The sequence below is a fragment of the Tyto alba genome, unplaced genomic scaffold, assembly GCF_018691265.1.
Source record: "Tyto alba isolate M040663 unplaced genomic scaffold, T.alba_DEE_v4.0 Super-Scaffold_33, whole genome shotgun sequence".
Lineage (NCBI taxonomy): Eukaryota > Metazoa > Chordata > Aves > Strigiformes > Tytonidae > Tyto > Tyto alba.
In genome coordinates, this window is record NW_024881308.1 from 17,729,768 (window position 1) to 17,750,989 (window position 21,222).

General features: G+C 71.7%; 2 protein-coding genes across 3 annotated transcripts in view; both read left to right on the forward strand.

The window, feature by feature from the left end:
- The first annotated feature begins 22 nt into the window (after nt 1-22).
- Nucleotides 23-4,924, forward strand: MMP9 (matrix metallopeptidase 9). The gene is made up of 13 exons (XM_033008362.2): nt 23-563; nt 757-995; nt 1,359-1,507; nt 1,774-1,902; nt 1,986-2,159; nt 2,236-2,409; nt 2,562-2,735; nt 2,866-3,021; nt 3,111-3,342; nt 3,491-3,630; nt 3,720-3,870; nt 3,964-4,067; nt 4,310-4,924. The coding sequence occupies exons 1-13, from the start codon at nt 420-422 to the stop codon at nt 4,417-4,419; spliced, it is 2,076 nt and encodes a 691-aa protein (XP_032864253.2). The 5' UTR covers nt 23-419; the 3' UTR covers nt 4,420-4,924.
- Nucleotides 4,925-5,814: 890 nt separating this feature from the next.
- The window catches only part of SLC12A5 (solute carrier family 12 member 5), a 33,013-nt gene continuing 17,605 nt past the window's right edge, over nt 5,815-21,222 (forward strand). Inside the window, exons 1-4 of one of the 2 annotated variants that reach the window (XM_042801239.1) lie at nt 5,815-5,981; nt 19,995-20,089; nt 20,341-20,472; nt 20,639-20,785. In XM_042801239.1, the coding sequence (XP_042657173.1) occupies nt 5,873-5,981; nt 19,995-20,089; nt 20,341-20,472; nt 20,639-20,785 (483 nt within the window). In that variant the 5' untranslated portion in view covers nt 5,815-5,872. Of the gene's footprint in view, nt 5,982-12,788; nt 13,105-19,994; nt 20,090-20,340; nt 20,473-20,638; nt 20,786-21,222 lie in introns of those variants that run through there. The other variant, XM_042801240.1, reaches the window with a different exon arrangement.

The window sequence follows — 21,222 nt, forward strand, 5'->3', positions numbered from 1 at the left end:
CGCCGAGCTCAGCGTCAGCCCGTGCCACAGCAGGGCTGCGGAGTCCTGAGCGCCCTGGGGCCCCCCAGCCTCCGCGAGCCCCCGCTGCCCTTGCTGCCAGCACGGCCCTGGGGATGGCAGGGCAATGCCCCTCACCACCGGCCACCACGCCTGGCTGCTCTCCCCGTCCTCACACCTTGCGTGGCCGCGGGACTGAGCGTGTTTAGTAAACAAGGTGATGAAACAGTTAAGGCAGGGAACAGAGGAGCCTGAGTGTGCGTTTCGTCACCGTGGGAAGGGAGCGTGAGTCGTCGGCTGAGGGGTCTGAGGGTGACTCACTGCCCTCCCCGCGCCATAAATAGGAGCAGGGAGCCCGGCGGCACCCGGAGCAGAGCGGCGGGGACCTGGCACAGCCGCAGCCCTCCTGCCACTGCCACGCCATGGCACTCATCCTCCTGGCCCCGCTCGCTGTGGGGCTGCTGGCCATCTCCTGCTGCGCGGCCCCTCTCCAGAGCAAGCCGCAGGCTGTTGTCACCTTCCCGGGGGAGCTGGTCAGCACCCTGTCCGACCTGGAGCTGGCGGAGGTGAGGGGAGCACGGCCACACCGTCCCCTCCCAGCACCCAGGGCCCCGAGGGGCTCCCGGGGCAGCAGCGTGGGGCTGTGGGTCGAGCTCGGGGGCTGCCTGTCTCTCTGAACCCCGGGGGGTCTGTGGTGCCCAGGACTGCCTGAGCCCCCTCCCGCCTCGCTCAGCCCCTCCGTCTGCCTTTCCTCCCCAGAGCTACCTGCTGCGCTTCGGCTACGCCACGGAGGCGGAGGAGAGGACGGGCAGCAAGCACGTGTCCCTGGCCAAGGCGCTGCGCAAGATGCAGAAGCAGTTGGGGCTGGAGGAGACAGGGGAGCTGGATGCTGGCACGCTGGAGGCCATGCGAGCCCCCCGCTGCGGCGTCCCTGATGTGGGAACCTTCCTCACCTTCGAGGGGGACCTCAAGTGGGACCACATGGACCTGACGTACCGGTGAGTCTCTGCCCCAGGAGACAGAGCCTCATGCCCATGGGGTGATGATCCCCGGGGATGGAGACCGACGCGAGGGCCCAGGCGTCAGCCCGGTGTGCCGGCCGTGCCCCGGTGCTGCTGGCGCAGCTGAGTCCTGGCACAGCCAGCTCCAAGCCAGCACAGTGGCAGCATCTGCTCCCTGGAGCCTGGGAAAACATCTGAGCCCTGGCCTGAGGGTGGTGGCCAGATGCTCTGCCCGGCCGTGCCAGTGCTGCTGTCCCCTCCCGGGGCGGGGGCATGTCCCGGCCGTGCGCCTGGGGCAGGGTCACTGCTGCAGCACGAGCTGGGCCCCAGCAGTGCTGATCCCCCGCTTGCCCCTGGCAGGGTGATGAACTACTCCCCCGACCTGGACCGCGCCGTGATCGATGACGCCTTCAAGCGGGCGTTCAAAGTGTGGAGCGACGTGACCCCCCTCACCTTCACCCAGATATACAGCGGCGAGGCAGACATCATGATCATGTTTGGCAGCCAAGGTGAAGTCCCGCGGGAGGCCGGGAGCCGGCTCAGCCGTGGGGAGAGGCTTGGTGACGTGCCCTGCCCGTGGGACCGTCACCCCACATCTCCCCGGGCCATGTCCCCACGTGCCCGGGGTCCCTCTGCCCCTGCGCGTGCCGACATGCACACGTGTGTGCGGGCACGCGGGGGGTGCGCAGGGCTCACCTGCTCGGGGTCTGTTTGTGCGCCGGGGCTGCGGGGGCTCTTCTGGCGGGGCCAGCTCTGAGCGTGCTTGTCCCCACAGAGCACGGGGACGGGTACCCCTTCGATGGCAAGGACGGGCTCTTGGCCCATGCCTTTCCCCCGGGCCGGGGCATCCAGGGCGATGCCCACTTTGACGATGACGAGCTCTGGACACTGGGAGCTGGCTTAGGTAAGGGCAGGGCTCGGTGGGGTGGGGGGGGGCTGACAGCGCCCGCCCCAGCCCGGTCGTTGAGCCGCCCCTCTCCCGAGCAGTGGTGAAGACTCGCCACGGGAATGCCAACGGGGCCGACTGCCACTTCCCCTTCGTCTTCGAGGGCCACTCCTACTCCCGGTGCATCACGGAGGGGCGCACGGACGGGCTGCCCTGGTGTGCCACCACCGGCAGCTACGACCGGGACAAGAAATACGGCTTCTGCCCCAGCGAACGTGAGTAGCGGCGGCTGCGGCCCCTGCCCGGCCCTGCCGGTGCCCTGGGCCACCCTCACCCCTCCTCGCCCCGCAGTCCTCTACACCAACGGCGGCAACAGCGACGGGTCCCCCTGCGTCTTCCCCTTCATCTTCGAGGGCACCTCCTACGACACCTGCACCACGGACGGGCGCTCAGATGGCTACCGCTGGTGTGCCACCACCGCCAACTTCGACCAGGACAAGAAATACGGCTTCTGCCCCAACCGAGGTGCGAGCGGGGAGGGGGGCAGGCGGCGAGGGGGCACACAGGGTGGCCGGCCCCCAGCTGTGGTGTGCATGGTGGGCACCAAGGGGTCTCGGGGCTGTACCGGGGTCCGGCTGGTGCAGCCAGGGTCCAGCCCCACTGACGCTGTGCTGCAGACACGGCGGTGATCGGCGGCAACTCCCAGGGGGACCCGTGCGTCTTCCCCTTCACCTTCCTGGGGCAGTCCTACAGCGCCTGCACCAGCCAGGGCCGGCAGGATGGCAAGCTCTGGTGTGCCACCACCAGCAACTACGACACGGACAAGAAGTGGGGCTTCTGCCCAGACAGAGGTACCAGCCCCCTGCCCGCACCCTCGGGCCCCGCGCGGTGCTGCCATGCTGGTGGGCTCCCCACAGGGGTCACAGTTCCCAGGCAGCGTGTTCCATCCTGCCGGGTGCTGAAGCCGATGCTTTCCCCCAGGTTACAGCATCTTCCTGGTGGCTGCCCACGAGTTCGGGCACTCGCTGGGGCTGGACCACTCCAGCGTGCGTGAGGCCCTGATGTACCCCATGTACAGCTACGTCCAGGACTTCCAGCTGGACCCAGATGATGTCCAGGGCATCCAGTACCTCTATGGTGAGCAGCCGTGCCCCAGCTGGCCGTGCCGGGGGTCCTGCGGTGCTGGGCTGGCCTCCAGCCTCACACCCTCCCCCGTGTTTTCTCAGGTCGTGGCTCTGGCCCTGAGCCCACTGCCCCTGTGCCCGTGCCCACCGAGGAGCCCCAGCCCATGCCCACGGAGGCCGGCAGCACCTCCACCACCGAGGAGGAGGAGGAGGAGGAGACACCGGAGCCCACAGCTGAGCCCGTTCCTGTGGACCCCAGCCGGGATGCCTGCATGGAGAAGAACTTTGATGCCATCACAGAGATCAACGGGGAGCTGCATTTCTTCAAGGATGGGTGAGCAGCAGCGCCCGGTGCCTCCTGCCCTGGTGAATGCCTGGGAGGTGAGGGGATGTGGGGGCAGACAGGGCTGTGCCAGGGGCATAGGAGGGACACAGGGCTGTGCCAGGCCAAGGTTATCAGGATGGCTGCCCTTTCCCACCAGGAAATACTGGACCCACTCATCCTTCTGGAAGTCTGGCATCCAGGGCGCCTTCTCCACTGCAGACACCTGGCCCGGCCTCCCGGCTGTCATCGATGCCGCTTTCCAGGACGTGCTCACCAAGAGGGTCTTCTTCTTCTCCGGTGAGCTCTGCCCCTGCTGCCCTCGGGGTCCTGGTGCCACCCTGGCACCCTTGGAGCCAGCTGACGCCCGTGCTCCCTCCCACCTGCAGGTCGGCAGTTCTGGGTGTTTTCTGGCAAGAGCGTGCTGGGCCCCCGGGGGATCGAGAAGCTGGGCATCGGGAAGGAAGCCGGGCGCATCTCGGGGGCCCTGCAGCGGGGCCGCGGCAAAGTGCTGCTCTTCAGTGGGGAGAGCTACTGGAGGTGAGCGGGTCCAGACGGCCGCGCCACCCCGCTGCGAGGGGACGGGACGGGGGACTGCCAGCATTCCTAAGCACGGCTCTGCTCTCCCCACAGGCTGGACGTGAAGGTCCAGAGGGTAGACAAGGGCTACCCACGCGCCACCGACGACGTCTTCACCGGCGTCCCCCTCGACGCGCGCAACGTCTTCCTCTACCAAGGTGAGTGGGGATGTGGTGGGCAGGGGCTGAGCGGTTACCCCTGGGCTGGGGAATAGCCCCGGGGCAGGGCATGCCATCAGCCCCATGGGTCCCTGCGGTGGGACTGGTCAGGCCCTGGCACGGGCTGTCTGCTGGGGCCAGATCCCCGTGTGCCCGCGCCCCTGGGGCGGCTGTCGGGACAGCTCCCCGCATGGCCATGCTCCCGCTGACCCTCCGTTCCCTCCGCCTTGCTCCTCGCCCAGACAAGTACCACTTCTGCCGGGGCAGCTTCTACTGGAGAATGACGCCGCGCTACCAGGTGGACCGGGTGGGCTACGTCAAGTACGACATCCTGCAGTGCCCCCAGCACTGAGGACCCGACCGGCCGCCCGGCTCCGGCCGGCATGCTGCTCCCTGCCCATCGTTCCCCACCCCCAGGCTCCCATCTCGCAGCCTGACCTCCCCAGGGCACCGGGGGCTGTGCAGCTTTGCGGCCGCGGGGCAGCCCCCACCGAGGTGGGGGCTTCGCTGTCTCCCTGCCAGGAAGGGGCCGGGAGTCCTGGGCTTGCCCCTCGGGAGCTGCCCGGCCCAGGGAGCCTCGGCTGGGGAGCAGGACTCTCGCCGCAGCCGGCACCGTGCCATCCCTGCCAGCTCCGGCTCCACCACGCAGAGGCGTTTGCCTGGTGCAAACCACACACGGATTTCGAACGACTTTGTCTTTTTCCTGAGCCAGCCGGGCCGGGTCAGGCCGGGCTCTGCTGGGAGCTGGCGCCCGGGGACTCACCCGGGGCAGGGACGCGGGGCTCTGCCTCACTCCTGCCTGCTGCTCGCTCTGCCAACCTCCATCTGCCCGTTTTTAATAAAGACAGTCCTTTGGACATGGCCTCCAAGTGCTCTGTCAGCCGGCCGGAGCTGCGGCACAGTGAACCCCCAAGGTGCCAGGCCAGGGGCATCGCCCTCCCCCGGGCTGTGGGGTGCCAGTGACAGTGGGGAAGGGGCTGCGGGGCAGGGGGGCTGCAGCCAACTCCCCCCTCCTGCTGCAGGCTCTGGGATCCCTAAGGGACACTCAGCCCTAACATCCCCCATCACCAGCCCCACGCCATGCATAGCCCCCTGTGCCGCTCTTTTCCCCCAGGCCCTGGCTCCCCCGTACCCCACCATCCCCCGGCCCTCCCCTGTGTCCCCAGCTCTCCACCAGCAGTGACGGACGGGTGTTTGTCACGGGCTGGGACACGGTGTGTGGCCGGGCCCCCCCGCTGCGGGCTGCGGGGGGGCCCCCCCTCACCCCACCCCGAGACGCGGGGCCCAGCGGCGGGGCCGTGTCCGTGTCCTTGTCCGCGTCCATGTCCGTGTCCGTGTCCGGGGGCTGCCCGGGGCCATGGCAGGGTGGGGCGGCCGCAGCCCCAGGGCTGTAATTAGCTGTAATTAGCGGCCGCAGTTCCGCGCAGGGCGGGGGCAGAGCGCGGCCTCGTCCTGTCACGCCGCGGTCCGGTCCCAGCACCCCCCGTGCGGCGGCGACTGCGGGGCGGAGCGGCCCACGGTCCGTCCCGTCTCACCGAGCCGAACCGAGCTGGGGCTAAGCCAAGCTGCGCCGAGCCGAGTTTAGGCTAGCCGTGCCGAGCCGAGCCGAGCCGACCTTAGGCTAGCCAAGCCGTTCCGAACAGTCGCGCCGAGCCGCGCCGAGCCGCGCCGAGCCGTGCCAGCCCTGCCGCCGCGGGGGCGGCGCGGCGGGCGGTGCCGCGGGCACTAGGACCCCGGTCAGCGCCCGGCGGGGCCGCGCTCGGCGGCCGCCGGGGCCCGGAGCCACTTGTGGAGGCGGCGGGGCCATGAGCCGGCGGTTCACCGTCACCGCGCTGCCCCGCCACGGCCCCACGGACACCCGCGGGACTGGCCGCGGCGCGGGGGGCGGCCGCCTGCCCAGCCGCGACGGCAGAGGTGAGCGCCCGGGCACGGCTGGCGGGGCGGGCGAGGGGGGGGGGCAGGTTCTGTGGGGCGGCTCCGTGGGGCAGGGTGCGGGGTGGGGGGGGGGTCTGTGGGTCAGAGCCGGGAGGGCGGAAGCCGTGGGGGAGAGCCCGCGGGCAGGGCAGGGTCCGCGGCGCAGGGGAAGGCCGGGGGGGGGGGCGGGGTTCCTAGTGCAGGGCCGTCGGGGTGGGACGGGCCCCTCGGGGGTGTCGGGGGTCCCCGGAGCGGGGCTAGCGTGGGGCTGCGGGACTCAGGGGGCAGGGGGTGCAGCGCGGGGAGTGGGGCTCGGCTGCCTGGGCAGGACCCCTCATCTCCGGGCTCCCCCTCGGGGCTGCCCCAGCTCCCCCCAAGCCCTGTCCCCATCCCAGGGGTCTGTCAGAGCAAGACCCCACTCCCGCAGGACCAGCAGTGGGATGGAGCCGTGATCACGGCTGGCACGCAGGGGGGGGGCCGGCTGCGGGGTGCGGGGCTGCACGCTGCTCCTCGGGGAGCCACGGGAGAGGGGGGCTGGGGGGCTGCGGCCGGGCCGGCGCGAGGGTGTGAGGAGGGCAGGCTGCGGGTGGCAGCGCCCCACAGGGCTGTGGTGGGCAGGGGGGGCCGAGGCTGGCAGGCCGTCGCCTTGCGGTGCCGGGGGGATGGCAGTGGCAGGGCTGCGCCGTCACCGGAGCCGTATCGATCCCAGAAACTGAGCCGACGGCAAGCACCGCGCTGCGTGGAGCTGTGACCTTGCACCCTTGGCGAAGGGCGCGGGTGGGAGGCAGCGAGCAGCTGGACGGGCGCCGCGACACCTGGGCCGGGCCGGGCCCCCGCCAGCGGGCTGTGGTCTCCGGGGTCCCCCGCCCAGCGTCCTGGCCGTGGCAGGGCGGCGCAGGGCTGGACCCGGTGGCGAGCGGGTGCGAGGCCACTCGTCACCCCGCGGCATCCCGGGGCGCTGGGCCTGGCCCACGGGCTGTGCTGTGGGCAGAGCAGCCGGTGCTGAGCCAGAGCCGCGGCCAGAGCCCGCGGCCCTCCAGGAACGGCTTATCGGCTCGGCGGCTGATCTACTCACGGGGGGCCGAGTGGGCTGGGCGAGGAGCAGGCCTGGCCGGGGGGGAGCTGGGGGGAGCTGCCGCGGGGGCCGCAGCAGGGGAGGTGCAGGGACGATGTCCCTCCCCGGCGGAGCTGTGACCTTGTGCCCTCGCAGAGGACAGCCAGCGGCCCAGCCCTGCTGGCCGGTGCCCCGGGACCGGCCCTGCACCGTGGGCCCCAGCTACGGCAGGGTGTGTGCCGAGGGGCCGGGGCAGCGTGCCGGAGAGCCCCCGGCTGCCCCTGTTCACGCTCCGCGTTGCTCCATGGTCCCAGGGCTGTGGGTGCAGCCTCCTGGGGGATGGATGGGGGGGCTGCCATGGGGCTGGAGCAGGGCTGTGGATGGCAGAGCTGCCTGTGCAGTGCCAGGGAGGGACCGGGTCCCGGGTGGCCCTTCGCAGCGTCATGCATGGGGCTGGGAGTAGCGCAGGGGTGAGAGAGGCCTGGGGACCACGGAGCAGGTCCCCGGGTGGGCGTGAGCGAGGGCTGAAACCGGCCGTGCTGCTTGGTGCTGGGGTGGCATGGGGACCCTCAAGGGAGCGGGGGGGCCCTCTGCCCCGGCCCAGACCCCGGTGCTGCGGGACCACCTGGCCCCCCCGGCAGGGTCATGTCGCGCTCCCTGCGCTGTGCCGGGGCCGTGGGGCGGCCGCCGTGCCCGCCGGCTCCGGGGGTCGTGCTGGGGAGGGGTTTCAGCCCCGGGCAGGGGCTGCGGGGCGGCCGCGGGACGGGACCTGCCCGGTGCCGGGCAGGGTGCGGGCAGGACCCGTGGGGGTCCCAAGGCCGGGCGCAGGTCGCTGCGGGGGTCGGGACGGGGCAGCTGGGGCTGTGCGGGACCCGAGGGGGCCGTGCGGGACCCGAGGGGGCTGTGCGGGACCCGAGGGGGCTGTGCGGGACCCGAGGGGGCTGTGCGGGGGTCGGGACGGGGCCGTGCGGGGGTCGGGACGGGGCCGTGCGGGACCTCGCCGCCACCAGGCGGCGCTGCCGGGACGGGACGGCCTCCACCGGGGGGTGTGGCCCGCCCCGCCCCGCCCCGCCCCGCCCCGCCCCGCCCCGCCCCGCCCCGCCCCGCCCCTCCAGACCTCGCCCCGCCCGACCACGCCCCGCCCCACCGCCCGCGGGACGGGGCCGCCGCGGCCGCCCCCACGGGGGTCTCTCTCCGCCAGCACCCACGGCGTGGGGGGGGCCGGGCCTTCCGCGGGGTCCGGGAGCGGGTGGGCGTCCCGGGGCGCTGCCGTGGGGCTGGGGGGGCGCTGGCCGTGGGGCAGCTGCCCTCGGGGGGGGCAGCGAGGCGTCCCTGAACGGAGCCCCCTCCGTGTCCCGAGGTAGACGGGCTCGGCGGCAGTCTCCATGGCAACCAACTGGTTAAGGAGCCTCACTCGTTGCCATGGAAACCGGGCCCGGTGTCATCCCTGCCGGCGGCTCCTGATGCTTGGGGAGGGGGGGGTTCATCCGCTCTCCCAGACCCGCTGGGGAAGGGCCGGGCCGTGGGGCTGTGGGGCCGTGGGCAGGGCTGTGTGGGGCAGCCGTGCTGGGGGCCGGCCCTGGGCAGGGGGTGGGCACTTGGGGAGTGGTGGGTTTAGGCGGCAGGGGGGACCCCATCAGCCCTGGCTGCATCCCGGCTGCGCAACTGCTGCCCACAGGGACACCCCACTGTGGGGCCACTACCCTGGGGGGGCCAGGGTGTGCGGGTGGGACAGGGCCCCCCATGGGGTGCCAGGTCCCCCCAGCACCCACTTGGCCCTGGGCGCAGAGGGTGCATGCAAGAGACAGGGTCTGCGGGGGCTATGTGAGCGGGGGGCCCCCTGACCCCCGTTGCCACAGCCCCCTGCCTCCCCCAGCCCCCCTGGCTCCCTCAGCCCAGAGCCACGCAAGACAGGTTCGTGGGATACTGGGTGGTCTTGGGAGGTGGTGTTAAAAGTGCCTAGGGGCTGTGCCATGGAGGGGCTGGGCAGCACAGGGTGGGTGGGACTGATCTTGGGGGGGGCCTGGGGCAGCCTAGGCCCCAGCTTCCACCCGCAGCACCTTCCCGAGGCCTCTTTGTGCCGCTGAACCCGCTATGGGGTGCTCCAGTGGGGTCCCAGGGGTGGGGGTCCTTGCACCGGCTGTGGGGCCAGGCAGGGTATGCTGTGTGGGATGCAGGACACCCCAGTGCCTCGGTCAGCCCCACTGCTGTGCCCGACCCTTTGGGGGGCACCGTGCCCCTCAGCCCCCGCTCAGCGGCAGCCGCTCCTCGGCGTCCCCTGGGCGCTGCAGCCGGTGTGGGGCTGCTCGAGGGCTTCTCGGCTGCGCTGCCCGGCGCGGGGCCTGGCGGCAGGAGGTGGCTTCGGCGGCTGATCCCTGTGCTGGGCTGCCTGCTGCCACGGCCCCACTGCCGGCAAGATGTCTGGGCAGGGCAGCCAGGGATGCCACACCAGCTCACGTCCTCCTGCCCTGCCCCACATCCTGCCCTGCCCCACTGCCTCCCTTCTTGGCCTCGGGCAGCTGCACCAGCTCCTCGTGGCTCTGCTCCCAGCCCCACAGGACACTGTCCCTCCCTCCATGTCCTGTCCAGCCACCGGAGCTGCTGGCAGGTCCCAGCTGTCACCCGTGTCACCTCCAGATCTGCTTTTGCGCTGCTGCTGGGGGCAGGGCCCTGGCCTGTCTGGATGGGGACGAGCAAAACCCCTCCGTCCGGCTGCTGTGGGACGTGCTGCCCCCAGGGTCATGGGGCTGGCAGGACAGCACAGTGTGGGGCACACCGTGATGCAAATCCTCCGGCACGGCCCCCGGGTCTGTGTGTGCATTGCTGCCCTCTGCACCCCACTGCATCTCCGGGCTGCCCCCCACCCCCTCATCCTCTTGGGGTCCCTGCTGCCCCAGCTCTTCTTTCTCCTGGGGAATGCCTGGCCTCGTGCCCTCAAGTCCCCTGCGCTGCGAGGAGCTCCCTGCTGAGCCGGGAGTGCCGGACTTCTCGCGGGTCAGGCTGACGGTGCCTGGGGATCGGTGCAGGTGGAGCAGCGCGGCTGCCCTCGCCTCCTGGGTGGCTGCTGCCGGGCTGCCCGCTCCGTGCTCGCAGGAGGTTTCCCAGGGCTTCCAGCACGTGTTTTGCTCCTGGGAGGTTTGACCACTGCTGGTGGCAGGACAAGCAGGGGCTGTGTGGGCCACGGCCCAGACGCCTGCTCCGGAAGGGGATGCAGGGACAGTGTCCCCCAACCTGGGCTCTGCATGACATGGTGGGTGCAGGGGGGTCTGGGGTGTGCTTGGGGGGCTGTGCAGTGGCACAGGGTGGTTTGCAGGTAGGCTTCGTGTTCCAGACTGGCTTTGGGGGTTTCGCACATCTCAGTAGTCTTGATCTCGGGGGGGGGAGTGCAGAGGTGCCAAGGGGGTAGGAGGGGTGGTCCATCTGTGCTGTGCCAACCCCTTGGCCTGGCAGAGGAGCTGCACAGCTCTCGCTTGTCGTTCCCGGGCAGCCTCTTGCAGTTAAGTGGGGCACTGATGCCATGCCTGGCCTCACGCCAGGCTCCTGCCTGCACCCCGGCTCGGGTGCCACTTGCAGCTGATCCCCCCCATGCCCAGGGAAAGCCGCCTGCCTCCCTCTGTCCTCAGCTCCGCTGCCCATGCCTGAGCCATGCCAAGCCCCTCTGCTCCTGTTGTGATGGGGCCACGTACCCCAGCCCCAGGGCACCATGCTCACAGGCCAGGGTTAGGTCAGTGCTGTGCTGGGGGGCGAGGGAGCCCCCTCGCTTTGGTTCTGCCCCAGGGACACCCTCAACATGTGTCATTCCTCCTCCCCCCCCCCCCCTCCCTGCACCAGTGGGACACCACACATGGGCTAAGCAAATGCAGTCGGTAGCGTGTAGCCCCCCTGTGCTGCTGGTAGATCCCAGCCCCTGAAATGGAGCCATAATCCAGGGATTAGGGGATTAGTGGTCTTTCACGTGCTCCCTCCCCCCCATCTGTTTTAACAGGAAAATCCCTCTTGTGCTGAGCCCACGCGCTGCGGCCTCCTGCGCAAAACCACCCTCTCGGCGCTCGCTCGCCGTGGCTGGCCCCCGCGCGGCCCCTCTGCCCGGCCACGGCCTCCGTGCGTGGGTGGGTGGGCTCTGCAACCCCCCGGGACCCGCCGGGGGGAGCGGCTCTGCCCGCTGCGTCCTTCCTGCAGCCCCGGCCGTGCCGACAGCGTGCGGGGGCCCGGCCCTTGGAGGGGGGACCCGGCCCTGGGGGGGGAACCCGGCCCTGGGGAGGGGGCCAGCCCCTTGCTCCAGCGCTGGCTCCCGCCGAGGGATGCGGGGGCGAGGGGACCGCGGTGCTGCGGCTGGGCAAGGGCAGCCCCCCCTCCCTTGCGGGGGTCCTGGGCGGGGAGAGGGGGGGTCTGGGGGCCGGGGGAGGCAGCGCTCTGCCCGCGCCGGGGCAGCCCCCGAGCTGCCCACCCGGCCTGCGCCGCTTGCCGCGGAGCTGGGTCTGTGCCGGTGGGGGTCCCGGGGGACGCCGGGCCCGGGGGTCGCAGCTGCAGCGGGCAGGGGCTGGCGGCGGGGCCGGTGCGCGGGTCCGAGCCCCCCCCGCCCCGCAAGGTGAGGGCCGGGAGCCGCCGCGCTGCGGAGCAGCTGGCCCCGTACCAGGAGAAAGTAAACAATTAATTACAGCCGTCAAGAAGTAACTAACGCCAGCGGGCTGTCATGATCTCAGCCCGCTCCGGAGGAGATGCCGGGAGCTGCAGCCAGCTCCGGCTCTGGGATCCTCCCGGATTAAGTGGGTGAGAGAAGGGGGGGCTGTGAGCGGCCCTGCGGGGTCAGCGCAGGGTCCAGTCGGCAGCCCCCCAGCCCGAGGGCGGCCCTGAGCCCCGAGGCCCTGCCGGGGGTCGCGCTGCGAAGGCCGGGGGCTCTGCAGCCGGTGGGCAGGGCTCGGGGTGGGGGGGGGGGGGTGTCGGCCTCTTGGCAGCCCCCCCTCCAGGGTCAGCCCCGGACCTGCCGTGCTGCGCGTCTGGAGGGGGGAGTTGCCGGGGGGTTCCCGGTCGCGGTGTGACCCCGGCCCCCCTGGAGACACGGCGGGGGGTCAGGCCAACACCGCTGCCGTCTACGGGCGGTGTTCCCCGCTCTGCAGAGCTGCTGCATCCCGGCGGGGCAGAGCGGGGTCGGCACAACGCTGCTGGCGGGGGGGGGGGGGTCTGGTCGTCCCCCCTCCTCCCCGGGGTGCCCTTGGGTGATGGTGGCTGCAGGTCACGGCCTCCGCGCGTGGGTGGGCTCTGCAACACCCCCCCCCAACCCCCCCCCCCCCCCAGGACTCGTCAGGGAGAGCGGCTCTGCAGCCCTGGGGTCCTGCCTGCCTGCCGGGGCCCTGCTGCCCGCAGAGGGGTCCTCAGCGCGGCTGGCGCTGTCCCCCCCCGGGCAGCTGTCCGTCCGTCTGTCCGTCCGTCCGTCCCCCCGGGAGTTGCTCCCCCTCTCGGGAGCTGCCCGCCGCTGGCCTCGCTGCGGGCAGGGGCCGGGGCTGCCGGGGCGGGGGGGCTGCCCTGACCCCAGGCCTCAGCGTCCCCCCAGGGATGCGTCGGTCCCGCAGGCGCAGGGTCTGCCCCACGGCACGTCCCGAGCCGCGTGCCCGGTCCCGGGGCCGCACCGGGGTGCGGGGTGCGGGGCGCGGGGTGCGGGGTGCGGGGCCGTCCCGCCCGCGCCAGCCGGGGCCCGCAGCGCTGCCGTGCCCTAGTTCCCGCCCCCCCCCCGCGCCTGGCTCAGCCGGGAGGCGGTGTGCGCTCCGCTCCGCGCCCTCCCCCGCCTCGCCCCTGCTCCCCTCCCCGCAGCGGCGGGGGCAATGCCTCCTGCATACGTGATGAAGCGAGCGGCAGGGCTGGGCTCTGCCGGCAGCAGCGAGCCGTGAGCCCGGGCGCCTCCGCACTGCAGCCCCCTCCCACCGGCGGCGGCGGGGGGCGGCGCGGGGACGCGGCGGGGCTGCGGAGCGCGGAGCTCGCCGCTCCCGGGCAGCAGCGTGCGGCCGCGGGCAGCCGGCGCCATGCTGAACAACCTGGCCGACTGCGAGGACGGCGACGGCGGCGCCAGCCAAGGTGAGGGACCGGCACCGGGCACCGGGGGAGCCCGCGGCGGCCGCCGCCGCCGCGCCGGGGGCCGGGGCTCGGCGCCGAGCGGGTGGCAGAGGCGGTGCGGGGCCGGGGGCCGCGGGGCCGGGGGGTGCCGCGGCCGCCGGACCCCGCGGCGGGGCATGCGGGCGGCCCCGGCCGCGGCAGCGGCTCCCGGTCCGCGGCCCCGCGGGGCTGCGGCGGGCGGTGCGGGGCTGCTCCCGCTCCCGCTGCCGGCGCCTCCGCACAGCCCCGGCCCCGCTCCCGCCGCTGCGGCAGCCCCGAGAAACGGCAGCGCGGCGGGGCCGGGCCGTGCCCGGGGCTTGCCGGGGGGCCTCCCCCCGGGCGGGGGGCTGCGGGCTGCGCTCCGGCCCGTCCCGCCGGGCGACGGCCCCTGCCAATTTCCCGGGAAGCCCCCGGCGGCCACTGGCACCGACCCACTCCCGCCCGCCCGGGACCCCCCGCAGAGGTCCCCGCGCGCCCCCCACCCCCACGCGGCTACCTCCTCCCCATCCCTCCCTACCGCCTCCCACGTCCCCGCTGACACCCCCGCCCCCCCATCTCCGGCTGCCGCCCCCCCATCTCATCCCCGCTGCCGCCCCCCCCTTCCTCCCCGCTGCCGCCCCCCCATCCCCGCCGCCCCCCCGGGGCCGCCGCCGCCGCTGTCCGCGGTGCTGAACCGGCCGCCCGGGCCCTGCGCCGGGGCCGGCAGGAGCCGCTCGGCCGGGGGACGTTGCGCTCCGCCGAGCCCAGCCTTGCTGAGCCGAGCCCAGCCTTGCTGAGCCGAGCCGAGCCGGTCCGAGCCGAGCCGGTCCGAGCCCAGCCTTGCTGAGCCGGTCCGAGCCGAGCCGAGCCGAGCCGGTCCGCTCTAGCCCGTGCCGTGCCGTGCCCTGCCGGTCCAGTCCGGGCTGTGCCGTTCCCTGCCAAGCCGTGCCGTGCCGGGCATGCTGCAGCCCCGGCGCAGTGCAGGGCCGCTGCGAGCTGCGGGCGAGGGGCTGCGGGGCTGCCAGGACCTGGCAGCAGCCTCATGACCGTCGGTGCTTCGGCCTGAGCCATCCCTGGGACACCCACCGGCAGCCGAGCTGCTGTGGGGGGTGCTCGGACCCCTGCGGGGCCATGTCCAGCCCCAGGCACCCAGGCAGCTGGGCCAGTGCAGCACCCTCTCTTGCAGGTGTTTCTGTTGGGATCGGGCATGGATTGGAGCCGGGGAAATGCAGTGATGTGCCGAGGGGACCTGCAGTGCCTCTCTGACTCCCCCCAGCCCCGCACCAGGTCCCCTGACAGGATTTGCTGAAAGCCCAGCCAGGAGGGGACACCCAGCCCTGTCAGTCTCTGCAGAAGTCCATGGCTGCCTGCAGTGAGGCTCTGGGCACAGCCGCGATGAGGCTTTTGGTGTTCGCTCTGCTCTGCCGACCTGAGCCTATTTATTTGCTTGTTTATTCACGGCTTCACTCAAGGTCAGGGCTGGCAGGAGTCTCCTAGGGGCACCTTGCCAGGCTGGGGGGAGCCATGCCGGTCCCCGACCGTGCCCTTCCCTGGTCTCTCACCCTCCCCTTGCCCTCTGCAGCATCAGGATCTATCTCTCTTGCTGCGTTTCCATCACAGCAGAGCGGTGCCGGCGGCATGGCAGGAGGCGTTTCTGCCTTGCTGGGGTCTGGAGGGAGGGCTGGACACGGTGCCACTACAGATGGACGAGGCAGGCAGTCTCTGGAGCCAGGCCTGGCGAGATGGTGCCTCATGGGCTAGTGGGCACAGAGCTGGAGGCAGCGGGGGCATTGGGGGGCTTGGAGAGCAGGGGAGCATCTGCTGGGAAGGGCACAGTGGGGCTCTCCGCACCTGTGTTGAGGGTGGCTGCTGCGGATGGGTGGGGATGCCCCCCCTACCGAGGGTCACACTGAGCTCCCTGCGTGGGGTCTGTCTGCGGGGACCATGGAGCACCCAGAGGGGTGGCAGAGCTGTTGCATGCCAGCGGGGTCCCCCCTGTCCCGGCCGCTCCAGCACTGGCTGGCTGGTGACTTGCGGAGCCCAGCAGAGCTGCCGAAGCCCTGGGTGCCACTTGGCCATTTCTGTTGGAAAGGCCGAGCAGTGTCCCTGCTCTGGACAACCTGTGAGAGCCTCATGACAAGGGCTGGAAGGGCTCCAGTCCTGGCAGCCTGGCGAGGGCTGGACCAGTGGCTAACCCTCTGGGGAGGTGGTGGGGAGCAGGGGAGCAGGCAGGGCTGCTGCCTGCAGCGTCCAGGCTGGCAGTTTGTGCTGCTCTGTTTGGGGGATGCAGCCCCACTGCAGGTCGCTGTGCTGCCGCTCCAGCCTGGAGGCACCGGGCTGCCCAAGGAGGGGAGTCCCGGGTCTGGGAGCTTTGCTGGAGCTTGTGTCCACGGCCATTTCCAAGGCAGGGCTCAGGCTGTTGGAGAATCTGGGAAGCTGTTTAAATGCAGTCAGCCAAAGCGCCTGTGCTGGAAATCCTGTGCCTGCAGGGCCGGCTGATCAAAGGGAGGATAATCCTGGGTTTAGGAAGGAAGAGGATAGGTCTGAAGTAGCAGTTGGTCCAATTTGGGTCAGGCAGTGAAAGAATCCAGCCCAAAAGGCCACTCAGTGTGCCTGCCGGCTGGAGGGGCAAAGCACAGCCCCAGGGTGGGCGGAACATCCCACCCCCCCACCCCACCGCCACGCTGCAGCCGGGAGCCGGCACTGCTGTGCATGCTGCCAGCACGAGCCACCGGCGGTCTCTGCCTCGGTGGGGGCTGTGGGGGCTCTGTGGCCTCTCCAAGGGTTACCCTACCTGGGGCAGCTGGCGGATACCCTTGCTCAGGGGAGAAGGCAGCTTGGGTGGGAGCAGAAGTGCCAGCCACCATAAGAGCCATCCCCACCTGCCTTAGGGACCCCCAGGCTAGGGCTAGGCCAGTGCAGCCAAGTCCCCTTGATAGCCAAGGGTGACAGAACAGCACCGTGGCCTCCCCGACCAGCAGCTCCTGCAGAACGGCAGCAGCTGGGGACATCAGCCAGGGCCACGTGCTCACCCGTGTGCTCACCGAGCTGCTGGGGTCACCCTGGGGTGCTCCTTGCCGTGGGCAGAGCCCCAGGGAGTGGGAGGAGGCTGCTCGCCAGCCAGTGCCATCGAACACTCTGGCAAAAGTCAAGGTGCCCCGTGCACCCCCTGAGCAGCCGCCGCACTGCTGTTGCCCCTGGGGCTGGTGGGACTGGTGCGGTGGGGCAGTGCAGGAGGGGCGAGTGGCCAGGCCTGCACAGGGGGTCCCTGAGCTGTCAGCACCCCTGTGCCAGCACCCCGTGGGTCCTGGGGCGCTGCAGGAGCACACACAGGGGTGCAGGGGCTGAGGCTGCCCCAGCCATGTCCCCCCTTGCCCACTGGTCCTCCCGGCCAATGCCACGGCCCCAGCACCCGCTGTTCCTGGCCAGGGCTTGCTGTGCGTGGTGGGTGCGAGGGAGCCGGTCCTCGTGGTGTGCCGTGGAGGGGACAGGCTGGCCGCAGCCGGGGAGAAGCCGGCAGCGGCCCCGGCAGCAGCTCTGGTTAATTAGCTCGTAGGGTTGGGCTGCCTGGGCTCCCGCAGCCAGTGCTCCGTGCCCTGCGCCATGTGAAGTGATTAGGGAGGATTTGGGATGAGGGACGTGACGCTTCCCAACCCAATTTAGGGCTGAGTAAAAAGCCATCAGGCGCTCAAATTGTGGCTGGTGCTGCAGCCCAAGCGCTGCCCTGTGGGGTGGGCCAGCCCCTGGGGATGTGGGGATGGTCTCTGGGGGCCCCGTGCTGCCGGGGCAGGCAGTGGGGTCAGCTTTGGGATGCCGTGGGTAGGCGGTGTCAGCGGTAACCCCTGCCACGAGTGGGACTGCGCGGTGCCCACAGCGGGGCTGCGGGTTCCTGCCAGCAATCCCGCCGCGAGCCCTTCCAGCCGCCGCAGCAAATTAAAAGGCCGATTCATGTTGAGTGATCCCTGGGGAGGGGGGCAGCTGAGCACCGGGATCGAAGCCTGGCACGGCTCGGCTCTTCTCCGCTCGCACCGCCTCTCCTGTGTTGGGCTGCCCGGCCTCGGCGCTGCCCAGCCCCGTCCTGTGCTCCTGCCCCAGTGCTGCTCCTCCCCAGGCTGTACGGGGGGGACTGGACAGTGTCCCACATGTTGCCACGGCCTGGAGGTGTCACTCGGCAGGGACTGGCTGTGGCGGCGGCGGATGGGGGACAGGGTGGGCACTGCCCGGGACGGGCCGCGGTGCCCCTGCCCGCATGGACCGCAGATCTCTGTGGCAGCAACCGGGGAGAGGCTGCACCAGCCCCTCTGCGGCAAAATGGTCTCTGGCAGGAGCGGGGAGCGCATCGTCACCTGGGACCCCGCGGCCCCGGCGCTTAACTCCTTCCAGCCTGCAGGGCCAGGGGGGTGGCGGGTGGCCAGGGGTCCCCCCGAGCCGTGCCCTGGGGAAGCCGGAGCTGTGCCATGTGCACGTCCCCACCTCCCGCCAGCCCAGGGCCTCTCCCAGTGCCGGTCATCCCAGTGGAACCACCAGCCGAGGGGCCCCTGTGCCCCGGGACAGCCCTGGCAGCCCGGGCAATGCCAGCATGGGGCTGTGGTCGCTGCGGTGCTGGAATGGTGCCCTGGACAGGGACCCGGGGGGACTGTGAGGTTCAGGTGCTGTTGTGGCGCCGGCGGGTTGGAGCGTGGGCACCCCAGGGTGCTGCTGGCGTCTGTCATGCGGAGCCAGGCAGTGCCGGTCCCGTGGGGCCGGGGCGGGCTGGGGCCGGGGGGCTCAGCCCTGCGGTCCCTCAGGTGTTGGTGGGCCGGGGTGCGGGTGCTGTGCGGGGCCGGTGTCCGGCCGCCTGCGCCGTTACATAAGAGCAGGAGCCGAGGCGGCCGTGGCTCGCCGTTGCCATGGTAACCAGCACGGTGATGTCGTCGGCTGGGTACCAGGCGGCGAGGCGAGGCCCCCGCGGGCTCCGCTCTCCCCGTGGGGTCCCAGGGCCTCGCCAGGCTGCGAGCACGTCCCCCCTGCCAGGCTGCCTCCACCCCGTGCCCCCAAGGCACTGCCCGGTCCCGCTCGGGCTGGGTGGAGGGGGAGGTGGGCTCCGGCGGTGGGCTCCGGTGTCCCCGCGCTGGGGACAGGCCCCGCCATCGCCTGGAGGGCGTCCCTGTTGGCACGGTGGACGCCTCACATCGGTGCGGTTCCCAGAGCCGGTGCAGGTGGGGGGGGGCCGTGGCGACCAGGTGGGTGCCAGCTCCTGCCACCGCCGTTACCTAACGGGTGCTGGGCGTGCTGCTTTAGACCAAACCCGGAGCAAGGAGCACGCTGGGTCTGCGCGGAGACCCCCCCGCGCACCCTTTGGTGGGGGACACGGGGCTGGCGGTGCAGCGTGTGGTGCTGGGCGCGTGTCCGAGGGGGCTCTGGAGTGAGGCCGGCTGGACCCCTGGGCCACGGTGTCCCGGTGCTGCTGCCGCGGCTGTTCCTGCACAGGAGGAGCCCGCAGGCTCTGCCCCACAGTTTGGCAGCGCGGTAAGGGACCCCACACCGGAGGAGCTTGGGGACCAGAGGGAGGCGGGGGGGCCAGCCCCTGGGTCGGTGTCACCTGCAACGCTCAGGGCTTCACCTCCCGGTCAGCCAGGAGCGCCGCATCTGCCGGGGAAATTGCAGATGGTGAATCACCACCGCACGCAGGCAAACGGGCTCCCAGGATCCCGAATACGAGTCAACGGGCGGGAGGCAGGGCACCGGGCTGCTCCGAAGGGCCGCGGGGTCTGTCCCGGGGCTGCCGCGGTGCGGGGTCTGTCCCCGTGCCCCTGGGCACTCCTGGGCTCCGTGCCAGGGCCAGCAGAGGGGACGGCTCTCGCCCCGGGCCGGGGTGCAGGGCAGGTCTGTGCCCCTGCCCGTGCAGGCAGCCTGCCCGGCGGTGCTGCCGTCGGCGGTGCGATTGCCCCGGCTGTGGGGCCGTCCGTGGTGGTGGGGATGGGTGCGTGGCGGGGAGCCCCTCTCCTCCCACCCAGGGCCAGGGGCCAGCCGCTCTGCCCAGCACCGTGTCCTTTGGCTCCCCAGCCCCACGCAGCCCCTGCCCCCCTCCCTGCCGGGCCTCCCCGCTCAGGGCTGCGCCACTCCGGCAGCACCTTCCTCGCTGCCGCTCCATTTCCAGCCTGATTTATTTCTGCTGCTCTGCAGCTCGGCTGTTTTCCTTGCTATTAAGCCGACTCCGGGTTTCTTCTGCACGAGGTCGTTAATGCAGCGAGCAGCCGCGGCTCTGTCCCAGCAGCTCTGCGAGCTCTGCACCGCTGCGGGCGGCTCCGCTGCCCCGGGCAGAGCAGCGGTGCCTGCCCTCGGTGGTGGCACCGCCGGACACCTCCCCGGCTTGCGGCACAGCCGGCGAGGCCGCGGCCCCCGCCACTGTGCTGCGTGTTGGGGAGCGGGACCAGACATCTGGCCGCTCGCCCCCGCACCCAGGCACGGCGCCGGGACCGTGCCCCTCCGCGGTGCTGTGCTGAGCATCCGGCCGGATCCTGCCCCTGCAGACACGGCGCTGCGGGCAGCCCCGGTGCGCTCACCCACGGGCGCCCCGCGCCGTGAGTTATTGCTGCCAGCCGTCCCGCCGGGAGGGTTCCCCCTGGATCCGCACCGCTCACCTCTCTGCGTGGATGCGCTCCGGCGGGTGCCTGTGCCGGGCAGGGCAGCGCGTGGCTCCTGGCGACGTGCGTGGCATGGGAGGTGACGCTGGCGCCTGGGCTGCCATCGCCTGTGCTGGGATGGGGTGCGAGCATGGTGCCCACAGCCCCGGCAGCCCTCCCACGGGAGCTGGGGTGCAGCCGTGGCCCCTCGCAGCGGCAGCCCCGCGGGGTGGATGCTCTCCCGGCGCAGGCTGGGGCTGCCTGGCTGACCCGGCGGCATCTCTGCAGGCGATGGCAATCCCAAGGAGAGCAGCCCCTTCATCAACAGCACGGACCTGGAGAAGGGCAAGGAGTATGACGGCAAGAACATGGCCCTCTTTGAGGTAGGACGCGTGGGTGGTGGGACAGGGAGGGTCCTTGGGGAGGGGGTCGAGCTGGGCAGCTGTCCCACAGCACCCTGACCCACACCCTGGGCACTGGGACACACCGGAGCCCCAGACCAGGGTCCCCCAGTTACCGCCACTGTGCCTGGTAGGGCAGTCAGTGGGGTGGCATCTGGTGAGGTCCCCACATCCCAGGGCTGGCCGGGGTCCCGCGGGACGGTCCTCACGGCTCGGGGGTCTGCTCTCCACAGGAGGAGATGGACACCAGCCCCATGGTCTCATCCCTGCTGAGCGGGCTGGCCAACTACACCAACCTGCCACAGGGCAGCCGGGAGCATGAGGAGGCCGAGAACAATGACGGGGGCAAGAAGAAGCCGGTGCAGGTGAGGGATGTGGGAGGTTCCCGTGCAGTTCCAGGCAGTCCTTTAGCCTGTGCCAGGGGGGACGGTTTCACCTGGGGTCCCCGGCTGCGCTGCAGGAGGAGCGGGACCCCTCGCTCCTCTGCCAGCCAGACCCGTGAGCGCTGACGGCTGCCCGTTCCCTCGACAGGCCCCGCGGATGGGCACCTTCATGGGCGTCTACCTGCCCTGCCTCCAGAACATCTTTGGGGTCATCCTCTTCCTGCGCCTCACCTGGGTGGTGGGAATCGCTGGCATCATGGAGTCCTTCTGCATGGTCTTCCTCTGCTGCTCCTGCGTGAGTGATGGAACCCCACCGGCCTCGCCCAGGGTCTGGGGGTCACCAGCTGGTCTGACCGGGCTGTGGAGGGGTGCACTGGCTTCCGCCCTGCCCCTGCCCCACTGACAGCAAGAAGCCTTCAGTTTCCCAAAGGAATCAGCAGCAGAACGGTGCTCAAATGGCAACCCAGATTGTAGCGACCATGGTGGGGGGTGTGGGGGGGCGTCCCCTGCTCTGGCCCTGTGCGCCGTGCTGCAGTGAGCCATCCCACCAGGACAGCGACCCCAGGGCAGAGGCTGGAGGGGCTGAACACAGGCAGCGTCCTGGGCAGCCCAGGGACCCCCTGCCCCTCATGGTGCTGCTGATCCCTCCAAGGGGCTCAACCCCCAGCTGTGCTGCCGGCCAGAAACCCTGCCTGCCCATCCACCCATCCGTCCGTCCATCCATCCACCCAT